The 18,059-nt window shown below is 44.8% G+C and overlaps 1 protein-coding gene and 3 long non-coding RNA genes across 5 annotated transcripts in view; all 4 read right to left on the reverse strand.

The window, feature by feature from the left end:
• Positions 1–4,115, reverse strand: part of LOC119322058 — a 7,304-nt gene extending 3,189 nt beyond the window's left edge. Inside the window, exons 1-5 of the long non-coding RNA XR_005155365.1 lie at positions 4,034–4,115; positions 2,869–2,998; positions 2,316–2,418; positions 2,124–2,228; positions 6–81 (exon numbers count right to left, since the gene is read on the reverse strand). This is a non-coding gene — a long non-coding RNA (uncharacterized LOC119322058). The remainder of the gene's footprint in view (positions 1–5; positions 82–2,123; positions 2,229–2,315; positions 2,419–2,868; positions 2,999–4,033) is intronic.
• A 1,006-nt stretch (positions 4,116–5,121) lies between these two features.
• LOC119321845 lies at positions 5,122–9,993 on the reverse strand. The gene is made up of 6 exons (XR_005155245.1): positions 9,850–9,993; positions 8,218–8,336; positions 6,802–6,946; positions 6,149–6,250; positions 5,963–6,061; positions 5,122–5,268 (listed from the first exon to the last, which is right to left on the reverse strand). It is a non-coding gene; the product is annotated as an uncharacterized LOC119321845 (long non-coding RNA).
• A 477-nt stretch (positions 9,994–10,470) lies between these two features.
• On the reverse strand, positions 10,471–14,393 carry LOC119321844. 2 transcript variants are annotated; one of them, XR_005155244.1, is made up of 7 exons: positions 14,098–14,393; positions 13,875–13,988; positions 13,094–13,256; positions 11,492–11,787; positions 11,307–11,404; positions 10,662–10,754; positions 10,471–10,570 (listed from the first exon to the last, which is right to left on the reverse strand). It is a non-coding gene; the product is annotated as an uncharacterized LOC119321844 (long non-coding RNA). The 2 variants fall into 2 exon arrangements; XR_005155243.1 differs by having other exon boundaries at positions 14,076–14,392.
• A 498-nt stretch (positions 14,394–14,891) lies between these two features.
• On the reverse strand, positions 14,892–17,374 carry LOC119320428. Its single transcript, XM_037594524.1, has 4 exons — positions 17,047–17,374; positions 15,736–16,617; positions 15,480–15,632; positions 14,892–15,358 (listed from the first exon to the last, which is right to left on the reverse strand). Exons 1-4 carry the CDS (start codon positions 17,050–17,052, stop codon positions 15,005–15,007), a joined length of 1,395 nt encoding a protein of 464 aa, XP_037450421.1. The 5' UTR covers positions 17,053–17,374; the 3' UTR covers positions 14,892–15,004.
• Positions 17,375–18,059: the final 685 nt, after the last annotated feature.

An 18,059-nucleotide genomic window follows, 5' to 3' on the forward strand; every position in this document is an offset into this window, starting at 1 on the left:
GATACCTTGACGAGCTCCATGGCTTCAGCACTTGGGACAGAGCAGCAGCGGGAGAGCGGCGACCAGGGAAGAGGCACACGGCTGTATGTTGAAACAAAAAAATATGCATTGGTAATGTGTGGTAAAATTTCACAACCTAGGACTCTGCTTAGATCTATTAAATCATCATTATTGAAGATAACCTGCTTATGAGAGGGTCTATGTTTTTTTTAGAGAAGGAGGATGACCCCCGGCCTCTGCATCTGGGAGATGCATACGGCCACTTTATTGATTATTCACGAGGACCGTACAAAGTATTACAACAATGTGTCTGAATCCACCATCTTGGCAACATATGCCGCTACTCCTATCCAATATGATGAAGGGGTGCTAGCTGGGCCACTACCCAGACCACTCACCAAAGCCTAACATCAAAAGCCGGAAGCCGAAACTCATTCGGACTCCCCAGCCGAGCCACCTACCAGGACAATCTGGTCAGACGCACTCGTGTGTCGTCGCCGCCATCTTCCACGGGTCTTCAGATCATATTGAGGCTTCTACACTGTCTGGCCACTCTGCCATCGACGTCACCATGACGCCAGATAGCAACCTCCTCCTGCGCGAGCCCATCTCCGCGCATCGGACGTCGAGTCTCCACAGCGCCATGCCATCGATCTCCGCCGCCATCAATGTGTGCGATGAAGCACCGCTCCACCATCCCTCCAGCCAGCACTTGCTCCAAAACGATGCCCCCAGCAGGGAAAGCGATAAAACGCCATCATCATCCGATCCGGAAAACCCAGATCTGAGGTTTCCCCCTGAGCACCCCGAGCCTGATGGCGCAAACTGCCGACGATGCCTCGACCATCGGCAGTAGCTCCACCAGACGAGCGTCGCCTACGTCGCCGCAACCTCCAGGATGAAGCTGACCAGAATGCATGTGTCGACGCCGAACCGCCACCACTTCCACCGCCGCTTGAGCAGCCCCCGAGCAACGCCTTCAGGAAGGAGCACGCCACCTTGGTGTCGTCGTTGCTTGGAACAGGGGGGTCTGAGATTTTCACCTGAGCTCCTGGGAGGGGTAGAAGAAAGGAGTTCCTCTCCGAAGCCTCCAACGAGGAAAGCAACACCCAAAGGCACTGCCATCGGAGTGGCCGCCACGCCGGCCAAGAGATTCCCCCGGAACCCTTCCAGCCACCGGGTCTGCAAGGCCAGCACCCATGAACGGTGGCCGAAGCCACCAAGGGCCGGATCCGATACAGATCGGAGTAGATCGGGGTCGAGGACGAACATCACCATGGCCACCAACATCCAGCGAAGAACCGTCGCCGCAGCCGAAGCCCACCACCGCCCCGCCATCCACATGGCCAGGGAAGTGGCCCACCTGCCCACGCCGGCGCCGCCCGCTGAAGCTACGCCGCGTACCACCAGCCAGGGCCGCCGCCATGGATCCGAGGCTCCCCACGAGGGGCGAGCCCGACCAGCGCGAGCGCCAGTCCCGCCGCCGCCGCCGACGAACGCCGACGACGAGCGCCAGATCCCGCCGACGGGCGCCGCCATCACGCAGCCCGCCTCGTGCAGCCCTCCACGCCAGCCACCGTGGCAGCCCAGCGTCGCAGCGTCCCGCACAACGCCGCGTTCCGGCCAGGGTAAATCGCCCCACGGCGATCCCGCCTCGCGAGAAGGAGAGAAAGCCCCGCCGCCGCCCATGCCGGGCGGGCTTCGCCCGCCGACACGCCCTGGCGGCGGCGAGGGGAGGGATGGGGAGAGGGTCGCGGTTCGGCGGCGGCTAGGGTTTCCTCCCCTGCCGCCCGTGGGAGCGCCAGAGCAGAGAGAGGGTCTATGTGAACCTGCTCATTTTGTTTCATGATATAAATGAACCTTTAGACCTATGCTAGTACATTCGATTTAAAATAAGACAAGGCAAGGATCACAAGATTAATGTTTGCAAATTCATATGCAAACTAGGATCTCAAGATCATTATTGAAGATAACCAGTAAACATGGATCATGTATTCGATGAGCAATGCAAAGCTGCAAGCTACAGTATGTAAGTGTGTAGCAAAGATAATCGATCTATTCAGCAAAAACAACAAAAAAAATATGACACGGTTCGCAGAACAAAAATAGCTCAAGTTTCATACCATGCTCCATCCCTACAGCGCGTGCAGAAGGAAGGAGAGTGGATGCAGGGGAGGGGCATGGTGGGGGCATCAGAGTGGAAGACCACAAAGTGGTATTTCATGAGCCTGCGCGTGTGAGGAAAGGAAACTGCATCAGTGAAACGCCACAGCCTACCAAATCGAAACGAACAGAGGGGGAGGGAGGGAAGTCACCTTGGTTACAGTAGAGGGGGGCTTTGACTTGATGTTGAGCAGCTTCGTTGAAGGGGCCCTTGGCCATAGCAGCTTCTCCGCAGCCCAGTCTTAACTTGAAGGCCTACACAAGTTAAACGGAAACAATTCTCAGTTTTTTCCAAAGGCAAAAGAGAGTTAATTCATTTAAAATAAAAAGAACTCAATGACCATGTTTGTGTATAGACAGAAATTGATGATTAAGGCCATCTACTAGTGCTACTAGTAGCGGTAGAACATCAGGCAGCAAGTACATCTACAAAAACAACTAAAAGGCAGCCATACAGCCCGAAGAGAGCATGTTCTTCTGGTTACTACATACATATATGGGGATCATTACAGATAGTACATCTTTTATGGGGAAACGATGGGGTTTAAAATTCTTATAAATGCACAAGAATAAAGGTTATATGCATGAGTTGCAGATGGCTTGAGCTAAGCCAGAGGAAAGAAAGACTAGAGAAGCTAACTAGGTATTCCAGATGGAATGTTCATTGTCGAAATTAAATGAGAGAGCAGAGCAGAGGAGGCTTACCACCTATGCCGCCAGGAAGGAAGGAGGGTGGATGCCAGCTGAAGGGAAGGGCATGACGGGGGCGCCGGCTTCTTCACAGCTCCGGCTTAACTTGAAGGCCTACACAAGTTAAATGGAAACCACTCTCAGTCTGTTTCAAAGGGAAAACAGAGTTAATTGGTTTAAAATAAAAAGACAGCTCAATGACCATGTTTATGTACATACGCAAATTCATGATTAAGGCCGTCTACTGGTGCTACTAGTAGCGCTATAAAATCAGGCATAATCATTTCAGTTTCAGCAACACTAGTTACCGCATCAACACAGACAGAAAATGCATATCCGCAACTTCCATTTCCATTGAATGCCCATGTTGCTTCTTAGCATCAACACATGTCCAACCAATGAATCAAGGCATAACCAGCAACCTTATAATAAACAATGGCATACACAGGACATGAAGCCTAAACCCTACCATTTCATCAACAAGCAAACCCGGGCATTGAACAAAGATCACAGCATAGCACATTTACTAGCATGATAGAAAACAAGAAAGTAGCTCCAACCCTATCGCTACAAAACTGACCCCAGCTCGATGGCCAGAGCAACAACCCAGCGTATCCACCAAACCAAATCACCACAAAGGCACAAACATCATCTTGGGCTCGATGTAGAGTGCACACAGTGCAGCCATAGCTCGACGGGAGTAATTGAACGCTGCTTGATAACTGCTTGAAATTAAATGACTATGCATTCCTCGTTATCTACGCACGGTTGTATAGAAATATAGTTTAACATTTAATATACAATCTTGCAATAATTGCAGAAAGATTTAGTTATCAGTCCAGTTAACTAAATTGTTAAATCTTCAGGGCTAAGGAGATTTAACCGTTTAGTTAACTAGTATCACAGCAGAGGAATGGAGTTTCAACAAGGAACATGGCAGCATTCAAGAAATGGAAATACATAACTAGTAGCTATGATGGTTAGCAATGCAAAAAAATGGCAATCTTGCACTGGTCGCTATGGAATTGCTAGTGCTGCTGCTAGAGTTGGGGTCGGAAATGAATACATGATCAAAAACATACTAGACATAGAAGAAGAAGAAAAATGTGCTGATAATCAGACACGAATTGGTGTATTACTGAAAACAAGCAACATGAGAGAGAGAGAGAGAGGTTGATACCTTGACGAGCTCCATGGTGTCGGCACTTGGGTCGTAGCAGCAGTGGGAGAGCGACGTCCTGGGAAGAGGCACACGGAGCAGCACATGTCTGTCTGTTGAAACAAAAATATATGCATTATTAATGTGTGATAAAATTTCAGAACCAAGGACTCTGGTTTGATCTATTAAATCATCACTATTGAAGATGACCTGGTTACGAGAGGGTCTATGTGACACTGCTTATTCTATTTGATGATATAAATGAAACTTTCAGGCTATGCCAATACATTCGATTAAAAAACAATGCAAGCCGAGGAACTCAAGATTCAGGAAAGCATATTCATATCTAACCTAAGAAGTAAACATGGATGGTGTATTAGATGAGCAATGCAATGCTACATGCTACAGCACGTAGGTGTGTAGCAAAGATACTCAGTCTATTCAGCAAAAACGACACATGTCTGCAGGACAACATAGCTCAAGTTACCATGCGCAGTCCCTACATCACGCACATGAGTTACACACACACACACACAGAGAGAGAGTAGCTAGGCTAGGCTAGGCTAGCTATATATAAAAAGGTAAATAGCTATGTTGTACACTGTACTACTAGTGAGTAAATCATTCATTCAAGTGAATGTCACTCGTCATTGACGCACATATGTACTGAAGAAGAGGCATTCGTCATCTTTTTTTTCTACGAAGTAAATAGCTGTTGCGAACAGCACCATTTTGATGTATCTATAATTGACAGATCAGAGCTTGTTTGATCTGGCTTGTAGATAGGAAAGAAAATGATACATACAACAGCGTGTTCCATGTGGCTAGGTCAACGCAGACAAACAAATGAAAACCTCTACTATTGCAGGCTGAGAACCTCATTAATTAATAGAACATTTTCCTATAGACCAGCTAGCGTGGCTCAATAGGACGAATTAATTGACAGCTCCCCATCGATAATCACCAGTCTCTAGCTCATCACAAGATAGAAAAGTTGAATGTTAAAATCTGAACTGAGACATTGAACTAATTATTGGTAACAATGGAAAGCTATAATAAATGGTGTTTCCTGAGCGGGGGTTTGGAAAGTCACCTTGGTTACAGGGGTTTGGAAAGAGGACCAATGCTAGCCAAGGGGACATCAGTGACGCCATGTATATATTGGATAGCTTGCTGCTTCTGGCGCTCCAACCACTAACCATTAGTTGGTCTAAGACCAAGGCATGGAGATAGGGTTTGCCGCTGGTGATATTGGCCTGCATGAGTAAGGATATCACATTCAAATAAAAAACGACACAAGCAAGGACCACAACATTCAGGTTTGCAAATTTATATGTAACCTAAGCAGCAAACATGCATGGAGTATTAGATGAGCAGTGCAAAGCTACAGGCTACAATGTGTAGCAAAGAAAAGCAATCTATTCAGCAAAAACAACACGACAATATATGACAGTCTGCAGAACAACATAGCTCAAATTCCATACCATGCTCTGTCCCTACAGCGCGCATGAGTTACACAAAACATACACCACAAGTCTGATCCCAACACACACACAGTAGCTAGGCTAGGCTAGGCTAGCTATAAATAAAAAATAAATAGCCATGTTGTACACTGTACTACTAGTGAGTAAATCATTCATTCACATGAGCACTCATCCTTTGACACACATAAGTATAGAAGAAGAGGTGTTCCTCTTGTTTTCTATAATAAAATAAATAGCTGCTGCAAATAGCACCACTTTGGTAACTTGTTTGACGTGGCATGAACATAAATTAAACCCTGCAAGTCGCTATGGCATGATGGCCAGTGCAAAACGTAGTAGGGCTCGATGGCTGTGGACACGCACACACACACAGAGAGAGAGAGAGAGAGAGATAGAGAGAGAGAGAGAGAGAGAGAGAGAGAGAGAGAGAGAGAGAGAGAGAGAGAGATAAAGAGTAGAGGCTTACCACCTATACAGTCAGGAAGGAAGGAGAGTGGATGCCAACTGAGGGGAGGGGCATGGCGGGGCGTCAGAGTGGAAGACCACATGGTGGCATGTCATGAACCTGTGGCCGTAAGGAAAGGAAACAGTATCAGCAAACCACCGCAACCTACCAAATCAAAACGAGCAGATGGGGAGGGATAGAAGTCACCTTGGTTATAGTAGAGGGGGATTTGACTTGATCATGAGCATCTTTGTTGAAGGGGCCCTTGGCCTCAGCAGCTTCTCCACGTCCCAGGCTTAACTTTTAGGCCTACACAAATTAAATGGAAACCAGTCTCAGTTTTGTTTCAAATGGAAAACAGAGTTAATTGGTTTAAAATAAAAAGAATAGCTCAGTGACCATGTTTGTTTACAGACGGAAATTCATGATTAAGGCTGTCTACTCGTACCGATAGAACATCAGGAAGAATCATTTCATCATGTACAAAAGTAGCAAGAATTCACTAGTGCTAGTAACACTGGAACATCAAGCAGAATCATATAATTATACACAACTAGCAGCAACTCAATATAGCTCCGAAAATGAAACAAATTAGCAAAGTTATTCAGGCAAAAATTTAACATGCTTAAAGAGCCAAGCTTGTTTACTCAGGAGCAATCCATTTAGCACTTCCCAATGGGGATCAAAAGCCATTGGGAAAGCAGAGAAGAGAATTTGGAAGAAAAAGAAATAGAGTGCCAATTCCCAGGCACCATAAAAAGGAAATGTATATGACCTTTATTCATTTCATTTACCGCAGCTCAATGGTCGTGTGCACAGAGAGCATGGGAGACAGTAGAGGAGAGGAACCATCGGCTTACCTCTGCCAGGACAGAAGAGCAAATGACCACCGGAAGGACAGGGATGGAGGTCGGAGTGAGCACTGGAGCAGGCACAGCTGCTTTGCCGGCCAAATCTGTGCCGGACAACACCATGGTCTATATATTCTTACGCCCAACAACAACACTACAAATGTGATTAAAAATCAAAATCATTAGTACTCAGGAAACCAAAGAGATGGTTTTGTGAAGCATTAATATAGCCCTAAACCAAAATATTAAGAGAGCCAAGAGCAGTCAGAGCTTATCAGCAAATGCAAAACAACCAAAGCAACCATTTTTATTCCCTATCCTTCAACTGGTAGACATCAGACCCAACCAGTCAACTAGTGACACCGTTAGGAAACTATCTTGTTTGTATCAAGTTCAGTTGAAATGTTTTTATTCCCTATCCTTGATCTTTAAATAGTATTTGACCATAGGTCCTCCGAAATAGTATCTCAAAAAAGAAAGCCCCAGCAGATTCCTGGTACACATCAGCAGGTCAGCAACAAGATTAGGATCCACAAAACAAGGACAAAAATCATGATTAGGAAAGCTCCACTTGCAAAAATAAGTTTCCACTTTCCACTACCTCTACAAGTACAACAAGTCACAAGGGGTTATAATTATAACTTGCTCTAACAACACAAAGATCTGCTTGTATCAAACCTTCACGGTTGGACGCAAAGAAATGTAATGTTTTGGTCTGTAGAAATCAAAGAAATGTGTATCATTCATCAACAAGTTGAGCACACGATCAGGAAATCCATATATACATAAAAGAACGAAAATCAACAATCATTTGTGTTACCAATTCATACTTTTTGGAACTTAATTTTGTAGGTGAGGATCGCAGGCTATTGGCAGATGGTTTTTAATGACAAGATAAAAATTTGCTGCCTTTTCAGGATATTAAAGTTATTTCAGATTCCAACACAGCAAAATAATAAAACGTTGGGCATTATATGCAGCCTGATGTGCAGTCTGACTTATTCACAAGTAGGGTATAGAAAACAATGACATTTTCTTCTTTGAGAAAGAAATAATGTAACATGTTCATGTGCTGACCGGAGGACCACTACCAGAGATCCGAACACTAAATCATCACCTCAATCACCAGCACCACAGCTCGATAGCCAGCATAAAACAATTAAAGTTATGAACTTTTATTGTTTCAATGTTTATTCAGGAAAAAGAGACACACTTATTAACATATACTCCCTCCGTCCCATAATGTAAGACCTTTTTTAACACTACAATAGTGTCAAAAAGCGTCTTACATTATGGGACAGAGGGAGTAGTTCAGGTTCTGTAAAAAGAAATGTATAGGACCTTTATCCATTTCATTTACCATGGTTCGATGGCCATGGGCACATGGAACATAAGAGAGAGCAGAGGAAAGGACCAACTGTTTACCTATGCAAGAAACAAAGAGGAAGAGGCATTCAAGTGAGCGCCGGAGTAGGCAGAGCTGCTTCGATGGCCAAACTTGTGCAAGACGGCGCCGCGGTCCCGCAAGTATGCCCAGCTAAACACTACAAATGTGAGCAAAAACCATAATCATTAGTACTCAAGCAAGGAAACTAAGGAGATAGCTTGGTAAGAATTAAGATAGCCATAATCCAAAATAGTAAGAGAGCCCGGAGCAGTCAGAGCTTAGCAGCAAATTCAAAACAACCAAAGGAAGTGAGATTTAGTTTTGGTAAATATTGGAACCACCAAGTAGATTAGTAACCAATTGGACACCATATTGTTTCCTATCAAATTATGTTCAAGTGTTTTTATTCCCTATCCTTGACCTTCAATAGCAGTATTTGACTGCAAGTTCCTCCAAATAGCACCTAATGTCACAAAAGCAAGCGCCAACAGATTGCTGGTACTGGCAGGTCAGCACACGATTAGGGATCCAGAAAACTAGCAAATAAATCATCACTAGGAAAGATCCGCTTGTACAACTAAGTTAGCCTAGAGTTATAATTTCAACTTGCGCTAAAAAAACAATGTTCTGCTTGAATCAAACCCTTGAGGTTGGATGCAAAGAAAAAGAATGTTCTGCACTGTAGAAATCAAGGAACGGCGCATTGTTCATTAATGAGTCGAGTACATATGGTTTTACATGACAAGATATGAAGTTGGTGCCTTTTCAGGATATTGCCGCTATTTAGATTGCAACACAACAGAATGATAAAAGCATGTGCATTATCTAAAGCCCAATGGGCAGCCCGACTTACTCAAAAGTAGGATACATGAGTACTCCAGGAAAGAAAACTGAAGATATGGTTTGTCAAGCATTAAGATAACCATAATACAAAATATTAAGAGAGCCAGGAGCAGTCAGAGCTTATCAACAAATCCAAAACAACAAAAGCGCACGCTTTTATTCCCTATCCTTGAATTTGTACACATCGGACCCACCAGTCGACTACTGACCGATAGGACAACATCATGCTTGCTATGAAATTAGGTTAAGGTATTTTTATTCCCTGTCCTTGACATTTAAATTATTTGACCATAGGTCCTCAAAAATATCCTAATATAAAATAAAAGCCCCAGCAGGTCAGCAACAAGATCAGGATCCAAAAAACAAGGACAAAAATCATAACTAGTAAAGATCCGCTTGTATCAAACCATCACGATTGGATGCAAAAGAAACAGAAGTTTTGGTCTGTACAAATCAAAGAAATGTGTATCGTTCTTCGGCAAGTTGAGCACACAATCAGAAATTCCTTATACAAAAAAAGAATGAAAATCAACAATCATTTGTGTTACCAATTGCTACTTTTTGCAACTTAATTTTGGAGGCGACCATCACATGCTAGTGGCAGATTTAATGACAAGATATCAAGTTGCTGCCTTTCAAAGATATTAAAGTTATTTTAGATTCCAACACAAGAAAAGCTTGGGCATTATATGCAACCTGATGTGCAATCTGACTTATTCACAAGTAGGGTACAGAAAACAATTTTACATTTTTCTTCTTTGAGAAAGAAATAATGTGCCATGTTCATAATAAATGGTGTTTCCTGAGAGGGGGGGTTGGAAAGCGACCTTGGTTACACGGGATTTGGAAAGCTGACCACTGCTGGCCAAGGGGACAGCAGTGATGCCTTGTATAGGGTAGCTTGCTACTTCTGGCGCTCCAATCACTGACCATTGGTTGGTCTCAGATCGGGCCATGGATAGCTGGTGATATTGGCCTGAGTGAGAAAGGAAATCACATTCGATTAAAAAACAGACACAAGCCAAGGACCACAAGATTCAGGTTTAAAAATCCATATGTAACCTAAACAGTAAGCATGCATGGTATATTAGATGAGCAGCGCAAAGCTACAAGTCGGATCCCAACACACACACACACACACACACAGTAGCTATGTTGTACCCTGTACTACTAGCGAGTAAATCATTCATTCACGTGAACACTCATCCTTGACACACATAAGAACAGAAGAAGAGGCATTCATCTTTTTTTTTTCTATAATAAAATAGATAGCTGGTGCAAACAGCAACACTTTGATGTATCTGTCAAGAACAGAACAGAGCTTGTTTTATGTGGCATGAACATAAATAAAACCCCGAAAGTCAGTAAGGAGCGATGGCCGGTGCAGAACTCAACAAGGCTCGATGGCCGTGGACACGCAGAGAGGGAGGAGGAGGAGGAGGAGGCTTGCCGTCTATGCCGCCGGGAAGGAAGGAGATTGGATGCACCCGAGGGGAGGGGCATGGCATGGGGCGTCGAAGTGGAAAACCAAGGTGGCATGTCGTGAACCTACATGTGTGATGAAAAGAAACCGCATCAGCAAATTGCCACAGGCTACCAAATCAAAAAGAACAGAGGGGTAGGGAGAGAAGTCACTTACAGTAGAGGGGGATTTGACTTGATGTTGAACAACTTCGTTGAAGGGGCCCTTGGCGGCAACAGCTTCTCCATGGCCCAGGGTTAACTTGAAGGCCTACACAAGTTAAACAGAAAGCAATCTCAATTTTGTTTCAAAGGGAAAATAGAGTTAATTGGTTTAATAAAAAGAACAGATCAATGACCATGTTTGTGTATAGATGGAAATTGATGATTAAGGCCGTGTACTACTGCTACTAGTTGTGGTAGAATATCAAGCAGAATCATTTCATCGTATACAGTAGCAGCAGTTACATAAGGCCATCTGCTAGTACCAGTAACGCTAGAACATCAAGCAGAATCTTATCATTATACACAACCAGCAGCAACTTAATAAAGCTCAGGATTTGAGTTTTTTTGCAACTTACAGCACACTGCGTGTGTAATTAGAAAGAATGTGTATTGAACTATTCACCATATAACAATACATTCAAAACTGATTGCATATGTTCCAAATCAACTAGCGGGGTTGAAGGAACCAAGATGCTACAATGTCCATCTAGAGCAACTAGTGAGAATTGGGACCCCTGTACCACCCTTGCGCCTGACCCGACCAGGACCAGGACCTCACCTCAAGGGGTAACAAGAGAGCAGAGGAAGAAGTGCTTACCCCTGGCCCCGCCTGCGTTGGAGTTGTAGGGTACAACGTCATCACCGTCGCCGCTGTCCTCGAGCGGGGCAACGCCGTCGCGCTCGTCCCGGACCACCCTGTTTGCAGTGGAACATGGGGTGAGGAACAAGATGAATAAAATGGAGAAGTGATACAGAGATGGGATGGGAGGAGAAGACCAATACCATGGATCGGGTGAGGAACCTCGAGTTGGTGCATGATGTCGCCCAGCTCCTGCACCTCACCGTCCTCTCGTCCAGCGCCGCCAGCCTCCTGATGCTCGAGATCAGTCAAGCACCTTGCGGCAGTGGTGGGGGGCGGGAGACGGACTCGTTCTTCTCCCTCTTCTCCTTGCACGATCTAGCAATGACTTTGACTTGTCAAAAATAAACAGAGCGAGACCTTGTGTGGGGAATCATTCATGGTGGTCTCCGTCAAGGTGATCTCCTTGGCCCTCTCCATCAGATGTAATGCAAGCAACCTGCACACAAGTGCACAAATCAGATGTGGAAGGAGATGAAGAATACCAGAGATCTAGCATAGCAAGATGAGCTGGCGATGCAAGATTGAAAAACAGAACAGCACATATACCAAAGGAGCTAAGCTGTCATGTTGCAATTTACGTGCAATCATGTGAGAACAATGCATCGAAACCGATTAAATTGAACATGTTATGCCTAGTAAGAGGAACATACTAGAAAGTTTTTTAGGAGTCTACAATCATATACGCCCCTAGCATGCATCTCTAATATCCAAAAGACATGACAAGAATAGTTGTTAACTAGTAATTGTGAAGCTCAACGGTGAAGACCTGTTTGTGTCTTCCAAACGAAATTAAAGGTGTGACGTTTTTGTTTCCATCGAAATAAACCAATTCAGCTTCTAAGAAATGAATAGCCTTTTAGTGGTCCAAGCAAGTAAACATGGTCAAGCAATAATTATGAGCATAAAGATGTCTTGGCCCTGTTGGCTGCATGCAAATCCAATGATATCGACACAACACTTGGCATCGCTAAGCTACAAATCTGAAGCATCATAAATAGTAGATAGAACTAATTAAATAGAAGAAACCTGCATTTGTTCAACTGGAAGGCAAGCATCATGCATCTGAAAGAAAAATGAGAGGAAAAGAAAACTAACTAGCACGCAAACTACTCAAGGGCCAAGTGCCACACTGGGAAGGGACATAGTCACATAGAGCAAGCAAGCATTCAGTACAGTACCGCACTATGAGTTCTCGGAAATTGCAAACAGTTAAGAAAATGAGTCATGGTGGCTTCAGGAAACTTTGAACTTAGGGAAATCTGACCTTCAGGAAGCTTTGAAATTCAGAGAATAAAGTAGCTTTAAGTCAAAGACCCTGGCAAGCAGTAGCATGTGGTGGTCTTATCAAACAAACAAAACATAGATCATTCATTACAAAGCGTTGATGCTACAGTAGCTTGTAGTAGGGAAAGGGCTTGACCGGCAGAAGTATAATAAGAGGAAAAAAATCATTGTGGCGGCCGGAACCGGAAGACCACCATCCATCATAGATTCGAACACTACATCATCATCATGGGCTCGGTGGCCAAAACAATCCATATGGCTACTGGACTGGATGGCCAGCATAATAACAAGACAATAAAAGCTGATGGATACTTATCCGCTGAAAAGATTGCAAGCTTATTTATTTATCATGTATCTGTTCATTATTAGGATTTGGAGGGTATTTTTGTTCCTTGCAGAACCAAGTACTAACTATAGAAAGAACCATACATAAAGGAGAGATTTTATACAGTGGCGACTTGAAGAGGCTACCGCTGGGTGAAACGGCGAATGTTTCGTGCCCCAGGGGAGCAGGCAGAGGTGCTCTTGTTGGCCAAAGTAGTGGGCAGCAGCAGCGCATCTCCGACAACGGGTCCGTCCAACAGCAGAAGCCCAGTCGGAGCATACCACCGTGCAACTTGCCTGTCAAAGATGTAAAAGTATTTTCAGATCTCCCATAATTGAATTGCCTGGAGTGCGACAAGAGCCAAGTTTATGCTAGTAGCGAACATGTTATGCTTAGTAAGAGGAACAGACTAGAGAGTTTCTTAGGAGTTTACAATCATACATGTATGCCCCTAGCATGCATCTCTCTCAAAATATTTAATTAATCAGAGACTTGGCATCTCTTAATTGACTGCACTATTGTTCTACTTAACAGCCATAAGCAATTTATTTTTTGTACCCAAGACTGAACTTGGAAAATCACAGACAGCCAAGACAAGAGTAGTTGTTAACTAGCAATTGAGAACCTCAACGATGACGATATGTTTATGTCTTCCAAAAGAAAGGTGATGTTTTTTTTTCCATCAAGATAAAACAAACAATTCAGCTGAGGATCTGGAACATGCAAGCAAGGATTCACTGTTCCATCAAAAACATGATGGGAGGTGCGCAGCTGCAGCAACAGAAGTGCTCTCTCTCTCTATTTCTCTGAACTTACAAGGATTTGTTTCTTTCATACCAGGTCAGTGTGTTAAATGTTGCAGAACAAGAGCATTAACCGGTGTTACAGGAGAAGCATACTGGACTAGACCGTACCGTCCTGGCCCTGCCTGCGTTGGAGTTGGAGGGTAGGGTACAAGGCCGTCGCCGTGGCCGCCGCCGCCGCCGTCCTCGAGCGGGGCAATGCTGTCGCGCTCGTCCTGTACCGCCCTGTTTGCAGTGGAACATGAGGTGAGGAAGAAGATGAATAAAATGGAGAAGTGATACAGAGATGGGATGGGAGGAGAAGACCAATACAATGGAGCATCGGGTGAGGAACCTCGAGCTGGTGCATGATGTCGCCCAGCTCCTGTACCTCACCGTCCTCCCGTCCAGCGCCGCCAGCCTCCTGATGCTCGAGATCAGTCGAGCACCTTGTGGCAGTGGTGGGGGGCGGGAGACGGACTCGTTCTTCTCCCTCTTCTCCTTGCACGATCTAGCAATGACTTTGACTTGTCAAAAATAAACAGAGCGAGACCTTGTGTGGGGAATCATTCATGGTGGCTCCGTCAAGGTGATCTCCTTGGCCCTCTCCACCAGATGCAATGCAAGCAACCTGCACACAAGTGCACAAATCAGATGTGGAAGGAGATGAAGAATACCAGAGATCTAGCATAGCAAGATGAGCTGGCGATGCAAGATTGAAAAACAGAACAGCACATTCACGTGGATCACACCCTCCTACTCCTAGTACTACGAGGTCACTCGTTTTCCATACTACTAGCGACACGACACGGGTGGATTCAATCTAATTGATTTGGGTCTTTTCATTCGTACCAAGTGAAAACCGATCGAGAGACCTCTTGCCGTCGGTCAAAATCTTGCCTCCCACGGATCGTCCCATCGGCACGTTCACATCCGTTCCTTCTTTCTAGTCTAGATCTAACGGCACAGACCTCGTGCCACACGGATCAACCCCGTTTCCAATAAAACCCGTCAAAAAAAAATCTTTTACGGCTCTCCACTAAATTAATTTGCAATTTCCTTTTTGATGGATGAAGTAAGTAACTGTTGGGGGAAGGAAGGGTGAGCTGGGTGTGGGCGAAGCTAAGTGTTTGAGACAAGGAAGGAATCGTGGATCGATCAGTGTCGCACTTGTCGGACTGCCAAAATAACAAACATTGGCAATTTCCGTTTGCCAAAATTCTAGACGCGAGCAATATCTCTCTTAAGAAAAAAACTTGCCCTCAGCTTGGGAAGTGAATCCTGGCATGTGACGACATCCCGTTGTTGATTTTGTCTCTGATCAATAACATCTCCGTCCATGTCCACTGACCTGGAAGCGTGTGCTTGCACTTATCACACCCTGGATTTCTATATAGGTTCATGGCCTCCAGGTTCACCGCTGCCTCCACCACATTTCTGGCATACCTCATGAATTTGTCTTCTGCCTGAAACCCATAGATCCTGACCTCAACCAGATTGTGGTGCTTGAAATCAGGGGAGGATGGTTCCCATTCTAGTCCTTTGTCCTTCTTCTCGCTATACGTAAACCTCTTCCTCACCTCCCCGGTTGTCATTTCACATAAATGATCCCTCACCTGCATTCAATCAGGTCAAGAATTCCAAACCAGTGTCTGAACTTCGAAAAAGAGAGCTCGCTTTGCATATTCAACGGAGGTGGAATAAGAATGAGAAATGAAAATCGGTACAAGATTTTACCATGATGCATAGTTCCTTAAGGGCGGGTGCACCTTGGAGTATGAACATCGTCCAAGTCAGATCACGTTCTTCAGAAATGTTGATCAAATTCACAAGCCTTAGTTTTTGGAACACCGGTAGCAATTGCTTTCGACCTTCTGGTTTCACCCAAATCTGCAAAAGAGGGGGATAATGCAGAAGTATGTTTACCAAAAATAATGACTACAACCTCTCCACAACACACAACACTCAGACAACATTGTGGACCTCCACTAACCTTTTCACATTTGAAGTTCAAATGGAGGATGCTTATGGCCGTCTTACCCAGCAACTCGCTTAACTTGAGCATCTTGTGCCGCGAAAGACCAGCATTAATGATGGTCACAGTCTGAAGCAGTGGGACATAGCCCAGACAGAAGGGGTCTTCTGGAGACATAAAAGCATTAAATTTCAGTATTGTGAGCTTTGGTACACACTTCAGATCAACCCTCTTAATACTGCTACAAAAAATCAGTAATTCACGGAGCTGCTCGTGTTCCACTTCCAGCAAAGACATATTCCCCGCATCACACTGTTGGAGACGGAGGAACTCCAGTTGATTGCATATACTGAAAATTTTGGGGAAGTCTGAATCACCCAACCTCAAATTCTCTAGCGTGAGGCGTGCAAGACCACCAAATGTGTTTGGACACGAACCAAAGAATGACATGAACTGCCTCCCATAAGTGAGCAGTTCATCAACAGAACAATTTCTGCGCACCTTCGTCATGATTGTAAACTCGGCTGAAGCGACCTTTTGTGTTGCTATGGTGTTGGCAACAGTCTGGCCAATGAAAACAGACTCATCTCCCAAGTAGAATTGCATGCACAACAGGTGAATGGTGGATAGACTCCCAGCCCTCCTTCCCAGTATGCACCTAGCAGCTTCCAGCACGGTGGTGTTGGCCCGAACTATATCATCTGAGGTTATCTTCCTCCTTTCATGCTTGGGCTCAAAAGATCCAGCCACGATGACAACCTTTGAGAGTATCGCAGGGATCTGTTTCCAACGTGTCGAGAGGATGGTGGTTCGTGCAGCATCAGCGATATCAAGTCGCTCCACAATGTTGAGCAAAACGTCATCAGGCAACTTGCTGAGCCTATCAACCTCATTGTCCTCCTGCATTTGATATGGAAACAAATCAGAGTTGGTTTCTTACCAGTCACATCACCGGCGCAATTTTAATATTTTCCACAAACAACGATATAATTTACAAACTTCCCCACAAGAAGAGAAATTTTGATTATATAGAATTTTTGTACTTCCCAACATGGAGACGCAATTTTGACTGCACAATTTTGATTAGACAGTCTTTATACTTCCGAGAGAAAAAACACAATTTTGATTATACTTCTATACTTTACAATAGAATGACGCAATCTTGATATTTGCCCATAAAAAGGTTAAATTTTGACCAAGAATTCTGATTATGATTCCTACTTGTTATTGCTCCTCGATTTTTTTTATTTTTATTTTGAGGTGCTGTTGTAAGAGGATCTATTTCTTCTGATATATAAAGGCAAAAAAAGAGCATGAGGACGAACTCACCATCATGTCGAGGGAGGATTTGCCGAGGCCGTTCTGGCAGCCGTTTGCCTGGTAAGAGAGCTGATCGTCTCCTCTTCAAACTGATATATAGCTGCTAGGTTTCCGCCGAGACTGAATCCGAAAGAGGGCCTGTTTCTGATTGTAATCCGGAAACGACTGCTTTGATTCCCGATTAGCCACTAAAAAAGGAAGCTGCTTTGATTGCGGACTGCGGCTCGGAGTGGAGCCGCTTGATTGCTTCGATTGCCGGTCGCAGCTCGGAATGGAGCTGCTGCTGCTGCTGCTTCGATTGGGGGCTGCGGCTCCCAAAGGGGGAGCTGCTTATTCGAGGCATCCGACGGCGACGGCGAGAGAGTGGAGATCTGTCAGATCCCGGGTGTCAACTAAGCGAATTTCAGAGAGATCGAACTAGAGGAAGGGGGTCTGAGATCCAGAATTTATATGGATACTATAAGATATATGTTTATAGGGTATTTCTTCTGCTCAAAGGCAAAAATAGGATCAATTCACGCTACCTACTCAGCCACAGCCCGGCTCACTTATAGGCGAGAAAGTTACAGTTCACTGTAGCGACAGCATAAGGTGAAAAGTAAAACAGTAGATGCATCCGACGGTTGACAGCGTAAGTAACTTGAGCTGCTCGATGGCGACCGTCCGATGGGGCTCGAAGCAATACCAGCTCGATGGAGGTCGTTAACTGAAGATGACACTTGGTTTGGGTTCAGAACAGCTGATGCCTGACATTGCCCCTGTCTGAGACTCGACGTGTCCTCACGGCGATTATGAGACTGATCTCCATGCTTGAGTTGTCGAACGAAAGAATGCTGGAAATGTATGCTTTATGAATTCAGCATCTTCCCAGGTAGCATCTTCGGGTGCCATGTTTTCCCACTGAATTAGCCATTGAACAACATGCAGGTTGTGTCTTGGTACTTGTCTCACTTCAAGCACCATAGCCGGTTCGGTTTTGATTGAACCATCCTCATTGACCATTGGCAGATCTGGACTAGGGA

This window comes from Triticum dicoccoides, chromosome 6B (assembly GCF_002162155.2).
Source record: "Triticum dicoccoides isolate Atlit2015 ecotype Zavitan chromosome 6B, WEW_v2.0, whole genome shotgun sequence".
NCBI lineage: Eukaryota > Viridiplantae > Streptophyta > Magnoliopsida > Poales > Poaceae > Triticum > Triticum dicoccoides.

Bases quoted from the DNA above. Each gene is read 5' to 3' on its own strand.
- LOC119320428 (XM_037594524.1), bottom strand. The intron at 15,633-15,735 runs GTTAGTGGAGGT...CCTCTTTTGCAG, and splicing joins TGAACTTCAAATGTGAAAAG to ATTTGGGTGAAACCAGAAGG. The intron at 15,359-15,479 runs GTAAAATCTTGT...GATTGAATGCAG, and splicing joins TTAAGGAACTATGCATCATG to GTGAGGGATCATTTATGTGA.